Raw genomic sequence first — 14,164 nt, forward strand, 5'->3', positions numbered from 1 at the left:
TATAGCCTCATTTCCTTGCCATCTCATCAGTCTCAGGGTGGTGTGCCTGATGTCTAACTGCCTCCGATAGGGTAAATCCTACCAGAGATTTTGAAGGACACAGGGTATTAGTGGAATCATCCTTACTCCTGCTTGTGCCAAGTCAGCCCAATTTCTGACTGCTTATAACCAAGCTCAGCCGTTCAGACATGCCAAAGACTACCACAAAATATTTGCAGATCTCAGTAGGAAAAAAAAAGAAACAAGAAAAAAAAAAAAAAAGGTAGGGTATGAACTGCCTGGAGAAATTTACAAATTACTTTATATGGTTAATAAGTAGATAGTAAGAAACAACCCTGGCTGCAAGATGCTGGTGTGTAAGGGAACACAGCCCCTCCACTCCAGGACCCTCAGGTGGCCTTTCTGCCTCAGATGTTGAGAAAGGATGCATGGATTATGGTGGTGTCCTTCCAACTGCTCTGTTCAGCCACCCTACTTCTGAACACATTCCAGACCCTAGAGGGCCGCTACCACATTCTCTCCTGCCTCCCACGTGCCCTACCCACTCTCCTTCCCGTTTCCCCTGCCATCTGTACCTTCCTCATTTTACTCTCCCTCTTCCTCCCAAAGTCTGAAACAGGCCCTTAAGAGCCAATGCTCTACTCTAGCAAAATGTCTAATCTTGGGGACCAATAGCCAGGGGTAGGGGCACATGTGTCACAGTAAAGATTACTGGGCTGGTAGAGGGAATGGATGCTGTCTTCGGGGACAGAGAGGAAGGTATCCAGAGAGGCACGTAAGTGGTGAAGCCAGTCACCTGCCCTGGTGAGGGGACAAGTTGAAACAAGTTAGCCTGTATCATCCAACCTGGATGTACTCATCCAGGTTGAGAGTATGGGCTCTGGAGTCAGACCTGATTTCAAATTCCAGCTCTGTCATTTATTTGCTGTAGGATCTGGGCAAATTATTTAACCTCTCCGAGTCTAATTTTCTCATCTATGAAAATAGGGATAACCACAACTATGTGAATATATTAATGCTATTGAACTGGACACTTAAAAATAGTTAAGATGGTAAATTTTTTGTTATTATTATTTTTTCAGACGGAGTCTCGCTCTGTCACCCAGGCTGGAGTGTAGTGGCGCTATCTCGGCTCACTGCAAGCTCCGCCACCCGGGTTCATGCCATTCTCCTGCCTCAGCCTCCCAAGTAGCTGGGACTACAGGTGCCCGCCACCATGCCTGGCTAATTTTTTGTATTTTTAGTAGAGATGGGTTTTCATAGTGTTAGCCAGGATGGTCTTGATCTCCTGACCTCGTGATCCACCTGCCTCGGCCTCCCAAAGTGCTGGGATTATAGGCGTGAGCCACCGTGCCTGGCCAATGTGTTTTTTATCACAATATAAACATGCGAATAATAATAGTACCTCCCTCACAGGGTAGTTGTGAGGGTTAATGAGATAATGCACACAAAGTACCAAGAACATAGTACATGTTCAATAAATGCTGGCTTTTACCATTGTTGATTTTCCAAGTCTGATCACTGGCATGCATGACGCTTCTTTCAACAGTGGCTTACTGGGCTTATACTGTAATCACAGCTCTGAACTTTGGCGTAAGAATGTGGGGGGTACCTCCGGCCATGGAAAAGTTTCTCCTCTAGCAGGGGGCTCAAGCCGTGTGTGGAAAGGGAAGGAAGAGGTATGACTAAAAGAGTTGGAGGAGTCCTCAACTACATTAACCTCGGGGCAATCACAAAATTTCCCTGGAATTTAAATTCCTCCCTTGGTATAAGAGGAGGTTGACCCAGGATATTCCCAAAGTCTCTCTCACTTCCAAATTTCTGTGACTATCTTAATTATAGGGAAAATTCGGAGTCTGCTGTATAGTCTGAGACACTCATGATATCTGATCTCTCTGGGCTTCAGTATCTGCATATGTGAAATGGAGGAGAAGGGCACTAACTCGACCTTGAGGGGCTTGTTCACATTATCACACCATGGAAGAGACTGCCAAAGCTGTCAAAATTCTGCCAGCTCCACCATGAGCTCACTTTTCAGAAGGAAGCAGCCTCCAGTGCTGAATTCACAAATCTAAATATAATTGCTGTTATTTCTTAGGAAGGCCAGGCTGGAGGAAATGAGCATTAGGAAGCTGGGGACAGAAATGGACAAGGCTTTAGGAAGAGTGGAGGGGGGGAAATTGTCATAGGAGTCCTGCTGCATGCAAATAACAGGATAGTCACTAAAAAGTATCATGCTGCTTCAGAACGATGGGTTGGTGGCCAAGACTTCAGCTTTAAGACAGAAGTGACCTGAGAGGAGGATGTTTTCTGTGAATCAGAGAATTATCCAGTCTGCCTATATCTGTCCCCTGGCTTCACATAGGCCAGAAGGTTTCTGTCATGTTATAAGGTGGTGAAAGGGGCCCCTTTCCTGCATTTCAAGAGGGTCGGGTTTGAGTTCAGGTTAGCTCTGTGGCTTGCATGTACCGTGCCCAGTGTGCACACACTGAATATTTGTGGAATAAAACAAAATGAGTCTTTTATAAAACAGCAAATCATGACATTAAACTTTAAGGGGTAACCCCCATCAATAAATTGATACAAATAATATTTAATATAATATTTTAAAAATCAAAATGAATGCCCACAAATCCATGATGAAGAAATTATTGGAATTTTAAACAAAGACAGAATCAGTCCTGCTGATTTATCTTGTCTCAGGCCCCAGTATGGCCAACATGGCACTCTGTCTCAGTAATGTCCTCTTGGAGAGTTGTTGGTCCTTTTGCACAGCCGAGGCCCACAGGGCACACTGCCTTTGGTACCACACTGTCATGAGCTTGAGGCTTGGGCCTGGCAGGGTTGCCTCCATCCTGGTGTTCCAGCCACCACTGTTCCAGGCCGAGGTCCTCCTCCATTCTTCCACCCTCGTGATGACACACCCCGAGGAAAGGTCTCCAAGGGCTTCCAGTAGGAAGCCTGTAACCCCCATCTCCCTGGCCTAACAGATCCCTTGACTATCTGTCTCTGCTCCCTGCGGTTTCATCTTTGTCTTGGAAACATCCCCTCAACACCTACTTTCCTGCCACTCTCAGCTGCTCACCGGACCCCAAACATCTCAGACAGTTTCACCTCTGAGCCTTTGCACTTGCTATTCCTGATACCTGGCTGCTGTTCCTCACCCTTTTAATGTGACTGGAGATGTGAGATGAAGAGTCAAAGGCAGAGAGAAAGGGTTAAAGAACATTCCGAAGTTTCAAGCCTGAAGATCCAAGGATGCCAGCTTAGAAACTCCATTTTCTTCTTCTTCTTTTTTTTTTTTTTTGAGATGGAGTCTCGCTCTGTCACCCAGGCTGGAGTGCAGTGGTGCGATCTTGGCTCACTGCGACCTCTGCCTCCTGGGTTCAAGCGATTCTCAGGCCTCAGTCTCCCAAGTAGCTGGGATTAGAGGCGCGCGCCACCATATCCAGCTGATTTTTCTATTTTTAGTAGAGCCAGGGTCTCACCATGTTGGCCAGGCTGGTCTTGAACTCCTGACCTCAAGTGATCCACCCTCCTTGGCTTCCCAAAGTGCCTGTAATCAGGCATGAGCCACCATGCCTGGCCCTTTTTCTTTTTCTTATTGGCAGTTTTCAACTTTTCTATCATAGAGCTGTTTTAAAATTTAGTAACAAAAATAAAACATACTATATGAGTAGCATCTTAAAAAGAAACCCACAGTCAATTATATTAAACATAAAAAAGGAGGAAGTCAACTAGAGAATTAGCAGACCTAATGATGAACATTAACTTTTTTATTTTTAAATTAAATGCATTTAAATTTATTTGAATTTTAAGTTTAAAAAAGTGTTTTTAAAAATCCATTGATAGTAAAAAGTATTCATGGATGCATTTTTGTTTCTATATATGCCAAGGAAAGCATTACAGAGATTTCTACTCCAAATTGATTTTAGAAACATATAGGTTGGAGATACCAGGTCAACCGTATTAGCATGGATGTTCTAAGGATATACCCAAGTATATGTGGATAAAGCAAAGGGCTGAGCCAGCAGCCCCCAGGGGTGCTTGCAGTACTTGAACTCCTGACCTCAAGTGATCCACCCTCCTCGGCCTCCCAAAGTGCTGGGATTATAGGCGTGAACCACCACGCCCGGCCCTTTTCCTTTTTCTTATTGGCAGTTTTCAATTTTCTATCATAGAGCTGTTTTAAAATTTAGTAACAAAAATAAAATGTCTATATGAGCATGGAGCTCAGGGTGAGACTGAGTGACTCCGAGCCATGACAAAAAGCTCAGGCTTGATTCACTAGACACCGGGGAGCTGCTGCACTCTTGAGGAGGGAGTCATCTGTTGAAATCTGGGTTTTAGAAACACTCGCTCAAAGAGGCCCTAACAAACCCTCACAGCATGGGTGGGAGGGCCCCGCTGCCAGCTGCTGCATTTTCCTGTTGTAAAGGGGAAAGTGTAGGCTTAGATCTTGGCTCAGAGAGGAGGACCAGCCCTATGAACACTGAAAGGATGAAACTCAAGAACTGGACCTGAGGTTAAGATGTAGGGGATGAAGGAAGGATTTATTTGTTCAGTTTGCTTACAAAGAGTCACTTTCACCTGAGACACTCATTAATCCATTCCTACATGCAGATTAAACAGGGATTTTTTTCTGATTAGCAATGCTTTGCATTCCACCCTTTCTGAAAGACAAATGAAAAAAAAAAAATCCTGAAACCTGCCTTTCATTGTCCTCTGTGACAGCACTAGAGTTACAAGGAAAACAAGATGTTTTCTGATCTCCTTATTTCTACTAAATTAAAAAAAAAAACACAAAACTTCTTACAAATAATATCATCTGTTAAATCATCTCCTGTATTTAATATAAATTATTGGAAAAGTGTTCTTGTAAAATATGTAATTTCTTGGACAACTCTGGTGATCTGGCCAAAATATCTGCGTGCAGCTGCCCTCCCCCAACGCCCTATTGGCCGTGGAAGAGCTCGCTGGCCTTCAATTCCATCCTTCCTGAACTTGTTTATCCTTCTACGTGCCTGGGGCTGTTCTCAGCCTGCAGATACCTTTCTGTGGATTCTCTCTATGGATTCCTCTCCTCGTGCTTGCTTGGCCGGACGATCTTACCTGGGGTATGTACAAAGTTCTCCTATCCTGATAACACTGCCAGTGGTTCTTAACCTTGGCTGCACGTTGGATCCCCTGAGAGTCAATGATTCTGGTTTAAATGGTCAGGGGCAAGGCCTGGGTATCAGGATTATTTAAAGTCCCCTAAGTGATTCTAATGTACAGCCAAAGTTAAGAGCATTTCTTTAACCTACCTTTTCATCCAAGAAGGAGCTGTAGAAAGACTACCAGTTGATGTAAGGTCTAAACTTCGATTCATAAAAGACTCATTGAAGGACTGGGTAAATTGGCTCATGCCTGTGATCTCAGCACTTTGGGAGGCCGAGACGGGTGGATTACCTGAGGTCAGAAGTTTGAGACCAGCCTGGACAACATGGTAAAACCCCGTCTCTACTAAAAATACAAAAATTAGCTAGGCGTGATGGCATGCCCCTGTAATCCCAGCTACTCAGGAGGCTGAGGTAGGAGACTCGCTTGAACTCAGGAGGCGGAGGTTGCAGTGAGCCGAGATCACGCCATTGCACTCCAGCCTGGGGGACAACAGCGAGACTTTGTCTCAAAAAAAAAAAGACTCACTGAAGAAGGCTGGGCTGTATACATTCAGCTCCTGGGGTCAGAGTCCCCCCTGCTCTGACACCAGGCTGCCTGGGAAGAGAAGGCAGGCAGGCTGGAAGCATCACTGTGCCCGACTTGTATTAATCTGAGTCCAGGTAAAGGTGAATGCCTGGCCATTGGCAACCACAGCCAGTTCCTTCTGCTGTCTTCCCCTTGTTGAAAGCAGACATCATACCATTGACTAAGATTCCATTGCCAGTGTCTTTCCTTTCCTGGGAAGAATGCCTGGGTAAGCCTTTGGCCACTCATTATGGAGAAAAGAGTAAGATTTGTTGTTAAAGCTATTCCAGGCTATGGTGGATGGGGGAAGATACTCTGGAGGTTGGGAAGTCGTCTCTTTTGCTCTTTCCATTTAAACCTAGCCTAGAAGAGGATAAACCTGGCCTAAGCCTTTTGTTGTTGTTGTTGTTGTTGAGACGGTGTCTCTCTCTGTCGCCCAGGCTAGAGTGCAGTGGCCGGATCTCGGCTCACTGCAAGCTCCCCCTCCTGGATTCACGCCATTCTCCTGCCTCAGCCTGCCCAGTAGCTGGGACTACAGGCGCCTGCCACTACGCCCAGCTAATTTTTTTTTGTATTTTCAGCAGAGATGGGGTTTCACCGTGTTAGCCAGGATGGTCTCAATCTCCTGACCTCGTGATCCACCCGCCTCGGCCTCCCAAAGTGCTGGGATTACAGGTGTGAGCCACCGCGCCTGGCTTGGCCCAATTCTTTTAAAAATGGCTCTCAACCTTCTGTGTGCATAAGAGTCACCAGGCCTAGGAAATTTGTTAAAATGCAGATTGCTGGGCCCTACCTGGAATTTTTATTCTATTAATATGGTTTAGGGTCCAGCAATCTGAATTTTTAATAAACAAATACAGGCAATCTTTAGACCTTACTCCAGAAAACGCTGTTTCAGCGGGTGATCTGGAAGAGAGGCTGGGTTTGAAGGCACAAGGGGGAACCAGAGATTGTTCCCTCCCTCCCTGCCCCTCAGGTCCAAGCCTCTTGATCCCAGGCTCCCAGAAGCAAGACATTCGGCACTTATTCTCACACAGCCTTTGCTTCTCCTGGTCTCAGTTGGCCATGTGGTCTGGTAATCTCTCTAATCCCTCAAGCTGAGGGGTCCTGATTCACTGCTTCTAGTCACACCTACTTAGATCAGAGTTTCAGCTATTTAAAAGCCTCTCAGTTTGCGCAGGAAGGAAAGATACAGATAAAGCCTAAGGACGGTGCTCACTTATGAAAATATTCACAATATATTAAGTGGAACACGCAGATTTCAAAATGTCAAGAGTGATCTTAGTTGTGTAAAAGCTGTGCATCTTATGCATGGGTAGTAAAAATTGGAAGGCTATTCAATGGGAATCCTTCTAGAAGATTCCTCTATTCAACCTGCAGCACAGGGACCAACAACCAGGAGGCCCCGGGAAGACAGGAAACATCACAGTACTAAGCCTGAGGCCTGCCTGCTACATCCTCATTTTCTTACATCCTTTTTCTAGGTTGGAGTTTTTGCAGGATGAGTGACAGCAAAGACAGCCCATCCCCCACCAACAGGGCAACAAGAGTGAGACCCTGTCTCAAAATAATAATAATAATAAGCAGATTTTCTGACGCACCATAGACAATCCAATGAGAATCTCCAGGCCCAGCCAGCTGTGGTCCAATAGCCCTCCTGAGGTCTATCGGATTCTAAAGTAAGGCACTTTAAAGGCAAAAAACTGCTGTAACTTTCAAATGGTGACTTTTCTACTCTCAGTGCATCCTGGAATTTAAATCTCTCAAGATTCAGACTTACCCAAGGTCACACTACTACAGTGTGACTAAGTTATGTGTCTTAATTCAAAAGCTTGAAAATTAAAAACAAAAGAGAGAACATAAAATTTGATTCAGTTTACACAAGTATTATAATTATTTTTATGACCTGCTCACCATTTTTAAATACCAAAATGCCCATACCACTTAAAATTACAATATTAATATATATTTTAAAACATGTATTAGATAAGCTTTGTTCTTCATTTTATTTTGTTACATGAGCATGGCTGTCTCTCTATGACTTTAGAAGATTAGGACATTGTGACTGTATTATCCATCTCCCCACCATGGAAGGATATCTCTGAATGAGATAATTAAAGTGAAGCTGTTTTATGCCTTACCTATCTTTACCTACACACAACTCATCTCAGTAAAAGGATTACTGTTTGAATCCAGAACAGCCCCTCCTGGAACAGCCAGTTGTGCATTCTTTTGCTATGGCATGTGTTATAAGTTGTAATAAGGAGCAAAAAGCACTCCAAGATACAATGGCCAATACTAGGGAGCAGCAGAACTGTGCACCACCAGATGCATGCAGAGTTGACATAATGAGCTAAGAGCATCACAGCAAATCTTGTTTTGGGGTCACTATGTCTTCCCAGATCACAGAAGTTTGGCAGCTGTAACAAAGCAGTCTATAGACATCAGAATTTGTGTAAACGAGATACAGAGAGAGAAGAAAACTTTACAATATAGAGAGTATAATTTATCTAGGGTGACTATAGTTAACAATAATTTATTGTATATTTCAAAATAGCTAGAAGAAAAGATTTGGAATGTGCTCAGCACAAAGAAATGATAAATGTTTGAGGTGATGGGTTTCCCAATTACCCTGATTTGATCATTACACATTGTATGCATGTATCGAAATATCACATGCATCCATAAATATCTACTGTTACTATGCATCGACTTTAAAAAGTATAGTTTATGTAACACTTCAGTAACTTACTATAATGATATAGTTACATAGTATAGTTGTTATAGTTCTAATAATACACAATAAAAAGTAATTAGGAAATGCCAAGAAGCACCAAATGCCAAATTGAGCAAATGACAAAATTGCATCCAATTCTTTTGCAACATTTTGCATCTGTTTATTTACATCCACAGCAAAATCACTTATGCAAATTGGCCCCTGGTTCCCTATTACTCCGCCTGTGTCCCTACTGCTGGCTCATTTTGCTCCTCAACCTGGTTAAGCATTAACTTACGTTAAAGATACTCCATTCAGTTATAGTCAGCTTACAACCAGAGCTGCCCTCTGCCCTCCATGTAAAATTATTGAATTTCCTTGCAATCAATCCACTTCAACCTCTCTCTCTCTGTCTCTCTTTCTCTCCCCCTCGCCCCGTCTGTCTCTCAATCTCTCTTTCTCCCCATTGCCAGACCCCTTATTTTCATTTCCTTCTTTCCTCTATCTCAAAGATTCTCTATAGTTCCTCAGGAAAAGGAGAAAGGGGTTTGGCATAGAGTATACATGAACAAATTCTAGAAAACTGTAGAATTCTGAGGCAACTCAAGGGCCCATCTGAGGGACCCTCTGTGTGTCTCTCAACCATCCTTTCTCTCTGCTACTGAGCCCGTAATATGTGCCTGGCTCTTCCCTGAGCTCTTACACTTGTATCATCAGTGTGCCTGGCCTCTGGCCTCCCTAGCTAGGGAGTATAAAATGTGTTCCCATTTCCTATGTTACCCAAATTACAATGACGTGGCACCAGACCCTGACACATACATTTGAACATGGGCCTCTCAGTGGGTCCCTCACTTATGCAGATAATTCTCCAAGATGCAGCCTTAAGGGTGTCCCAAAAGAAGTTTCTCTTAACCTTCTACTCCAACCTCCAGCCTGCCCTCCCTCCGCCCTTCCATGCCTGTGGAACACTCTCTTCCCCAGGGCCCAGCTGAGGCCGGGCTGAAGCTACTACAAGATCTTACTGAAGATTCAGGGACAGCGGAGAGGGATTATATGGTTGAAAACAGCTAGCGATGGCTCTGGCTGTGGCTTTTCTCAGAGCAGAGGCCCAGACCCAGCCTCAGATTCAGGACTACCACCCAACCCCGCCATCGCCCCAACCCCCACCACTGAAAATCCCTCAGGTTTGTCTGTGCTCTTCAGCACTCTAGCGCCTAACAGCCATTAGCCCTAGAAGGAGAGAGATCTCCCCAAAATCCACAGTCTAAGTTCCCATTTTACGTTTGAGCATCTCCCTTTTCCCAGTTCCCTATCCGGTAAATCTCACACCACTCCTTAAGTGCTAGAGGGCCTGCCCTCAGTAGAGCAGCCCTGGCAAACCACCAGCATCGCTGCAGTGTTTAGCCTTAAATTAACACTTGGTAGAGGACACCCACAGGCTTGCCCAGGCAGAGTTCTTCTGACAAGCTGTCCTCTTACCCTCTACACTGCTCCACCACCACACCAAAAAGCAACTCTTCCACTGCATGGGCGTTCTAAATTCACAAAGGGCCGAGGCAGTATTTCTCCCAGATGTCCTCAACCAACAGTTTCCTAGACTTACGCTAAATTATTTCTATTACCTATCCCAAGGCCTGGCTCCCAGAGTCGGAAAAATCTGCTTTCAGGATTATGGGGAAATCACCATTGCCTATAAGAACAATAGCTGTGTACAGCTCATTATCTAAAGGGTCCAGTCAAATAGTTTTCTTGGAAGAAAGGAAGAGTTTTTCTGAAAGGTGAATTAAAACATCCTACTCTTTCAGGGAAGAACCATGTGAAATTTTATTATACATTTTTTAAGTCATAAAATTATTATAAGGAAAACATAACATGGCCCTATCCTCCCATTATAACATTTTTCTCCATATTTTTATATATCGCAGATAATATAAATGATATATACATATGCTATAAAAATTCAAATATTTTAAAATGTCATAAAATAATAATCCTCTTTTCAGAAAGTAGAAGTTCCAGGCAGCAATATAGAGGTATATTCCTCTTTTTTTTAGGGGTCTGTGGCATTCCATTGCATGGATCTATCAGAATTTCTTTAACTAATTCCCTTTTAATGATTGATGAGCATTGGGTTGTTTTCAGAGTTATGGCTGTGGGGAGGGCAGGAGAAGCAGGGAGGATTAGAGAGTTCTTACACCTCATGCTGCAATAAACATGCTTATATGTGTATACTGACATCATTTTGTGACCATATTCATAAGACAAATTCCTAGCAGTCCAATTGCTGAGTCAAAAGTCATGAACATTTTAAATCTTGACAGATATTGATTGTAACAATTTACCCTCTCAAAACTGGATATTATCATACTTGTTGTGTTTTGCCAGTCTGACAGGCGAAAAGACATCTCACTGTTGTTTTGATTTAGATTTGTTTAAATATAAGTGATGTTCAATGTCTTTTCATTGGTCTATTGGCCACTTGTATTTGTTTTCTGTTAGCTGTGTGTTCATATCTTTTGCTCATTTTTTCTATTGAATTATTTCTCTTTTTCTTACTGAGTTGTAAGATTTCTTTGTAAATCAAGAAAGGCTGGTGCAAAAATAATCGTAGTTTTTGCCATTACTTTTAGTGGCAAAAACCGTGATTACTTTTGCAGCAACCTAATATGTTGTTCTTATTATTATTACTATATACTGCAAATATTTCTTCCAGCATGTCATTTATCTTTTGATTTGGTATGTACCAAATACCAAATACTTGTTACCAGTGGAGGGTCTTGACTACCAGTCTTCCAGGTTCTTGGCATTTTGAACAAAGAATTGGACAAACTGCACAAACAAAGCAACAAAAGAATAAAGCAATGAAAGCAGAGATTTATGGAAATGAAAGTACACTCCACAGAGTGGGAATGGGCTTGACCAATTGGCTCAACAGCACTGGTTACAGAATTTTCCAGGGTTTAAAAACCTTTAGGGGTTTCCCATTGGTTACTTGGTTACATCCTATGTAAATGAAGGAGTGGCCCACGACCAGTCTGATTGGTTGCAGAAGGTGATCAATCAGAGGCTGAAGTGAAGGTATGAAGTTACACAGGAAGACTTGGCCTGGGACCAGTCTGATTGGTTACAGGAGGGGACCAATCAGAGGTACTTTCCATTTTTCATCTATAACACAGTGCAAAGGTAGTAGCCTCTGATCTTTTTGTTGCTTGGGCATGGAGAGGTGGGGTTTTCCTTTTGATTCAGTTCTAGGCAGTCAGTGCAAACTGGCCTTAGGTTTCCTGCCTCCAGACCCTATTCTCCTGCCTCAATATTACTTTTTGTTCTACAGAAGTTTCAAATATCAGCCAGATTTAATAGTCATTTTCTTTATGACTCCTAGGTAGGAGTAACTTTTAAATGGAAGTTTTCGTAGATACTACTTACTAACATTTAACAAAAAAGAACCTTGGGCCTGATTGAAGCCTCTCTGTCTCCACAGAGTAGCACCTATCTTCATAATGTAGATGCTCTAAGACAATGAGCAAGGAATCAGAATATCTTTCTTCACAGCCTGAGACTGGCCCAGACATCCCAACGGAGGGGTACATAGCCCAGTGACCACAGTCCTTATAGAATCAGTCATGCTTCTCCTTTGCTAAAGTAGCAGATGGTCAATTTAATTAAATACAATATAATTCATCCTGTTTGGAGGTTGTTTTGGTAGGGTTCTTCCCCCTTCTTTTTTGTATTTGAGAAGAGTAGAAGACTTCTTTTAAAAAGTCAGGCTGGTTATTAGTATCTTATGTTTAATTTTGTTTTTTTACAGACAGCTTCAAAAGATGGTCCATGATATTAAAATCAATGAAGGTGGAATAATGAATAAAATCAAAAAGTAAGTTTGACTCTCTTTAAATACTTAGTTATATAAAATAAGTCAACATGTGCCACATGGAAGAAAACAAATTTCTCTGCTACCTGGATGAGAAGTTTCAACCTCTTTAGCACGTAACCCTTCTTTATTATTGGCTGGAATCCATGGTGGCTGGGTCTACATTCTGGAACAGGACAAGTGAGTGTGGTGGTACTCAGTGGACTTTGATTTTCCTTCTCACTGCAGGGAAGGTGAGCTATGCCCATTCAAGGTGCCTAACAAATGTCAAAGCAGGAAAATCATTTCTATAACTATTTAGCTAAGGGCTATAAAAACATGTATGGAGAAATCCAAATGAAAAGTTATAAAACACAGCCCTAGCTTCTTCAAGATGCCATGTGAGTTTTCCCTTTTTTTTTTTTTTTTTTTTTTTGAGACGGAGTTTCACTCTTGTTGCCCAGGTTGAAGTGCAGTGGCACAATATCAGCTCACCAAAACCTCCACCTCTGAGTTCAAGAGATTCTCTTGCCTCGGCCTCCCAAGTAGCTGGGATTACAGGCACTCCCCACCATACCTGGCTAATTTGGTATCTTTAGTAGAGACAGGGTTTCTCCATGTTGGTCAGGCTGGTCTTGAACTCCCAACCTCAGGTGATCCGCCCGCCTCAGCCTCTCACAGTGCTGGGATTACAGGCCTGAGCCACAGCACTCAGCCAGTTTTCCATATTTTGATTTCTGTTTTTTGAATTATTACCTTAAAATGAACTTTTCAGTTGGCACTTGGAGAGGGAAAGCTAGCATCTCAAAACTTCTTGTACATCAAAAACTCTTAAGCTTTTTTCTTTAAAAGAGAATAAAAATTGTACATATCTGCATTTCCTACTCAAAATCTAAGCTAGATGTACGTACCTTAGTAGGTCTTATATACCTAGGTAGGTAAGTCTCTTTCAAGAGAAAATGGGAAATGGTATTCTGTTAAGTCTTTATATTTTTTAAATAAAACTAATACAGATTCACCAGGGAAAAAAATCAAAGCGGCAAGAATTGTATGAAGTCAAAAATCTCCCATTTCCTTGTATCTCCATCTTAACCCACTCCCCAGAAAGGGACATTGTCATGGTAAGTTCAATGTGTGTATATATATGTATGTATGTGTGTATAAGTATGTATATATGTATGTATGTGTGTGCTTAAACATACATACACTGCCATTGTACATAATATACACATACATTTTTGTCATAAATGGTATCATAGTGCATACGCCCTTCTACCAACTTGCTTTGTTGTAAAGCTATTTCATGGACACTTTTATTTGTTAGTAAGTAAAAATTAACCACATTCTTTTCTGAACAGATGATTTAATAGTCTACCTTAAATGTATTACAATTCAATTAACTAGCTATATATTGGTGGTCATCTTTAAGGGCAGATTTGAATTTAAACTGGTATAACATTTATGGAGAGGAGTTTGATAACAGCAATCAAAATTCTCCGGTTGTTTCTTCCAATTTAAATGTCATGAATAATACTTTAAAACACGTTCATTGCAGACCTTGAATATACCAGTAGGCTAAATTCCTAAAATGAAATTTCCAAATAGAAGGAGTTGTGTCCTTAAAGTTTTGATTGCTATTACCAAATTTTTCTCCCCAAAGTTTGGATCAAAAAATAGTTTATAGAAGTTCATTTCTCTATACATTCAAAACAGCATCCTTATTCTTTTTAATCTATGCTAAAATTAAAAATAAGAAATGACTTTTGGTGGTATTTCCAGACTATGAAATGTAAATGAGTCTCTATGCACAAGTGATCATCATAAAACATAAAACACAAGCCTTCTGCTTGTGAGGTCGTGGTCATCTTACA

The 14,164-nt window shown here is 42.0% G+C and overlaps 1 protein-coding gene across 4 annotated transcripts in view; it reads left to right on the top strand.

Moving 5' to 3' along the window:
• BLNK (B-cell linker) overlaps positions 1-14,164 on the top strand; it is a 79,506-nt gene that overhangs the window by 11,692 nt on the left and 53,650 nt on the right. For all 4 annotated transcript variants that reach the window (XM_011951222.1, XM_011951221.1, XM_011951223.1 and 1 more), the window contains exon 2: positions 12,252-12,317. In XM_011951222.1, coding sequence (XP_011806612.1) covers positions 12,252-12,317 — 66 coding nt within the window. The remainder of the gene's footprint in view (positions 1-12,251; positions 12,318-14,164) is intronic.

This window comes from Colobus angolensis, unplaced genomic scaffold, assembly GCF_000951035.1.
Source record: "Colobus angolensis palliatus isolate OR3802 unplaced genomic scaffold, Cang.pa_1.0 Scaffold316, whole genome shotgun sequence".
Lineage (NCBI taxonomy): Eukaryota > Metazoa > Chordata > Mammalia > Primates > Cercopithecidae > Colobus > Colobus angolensis.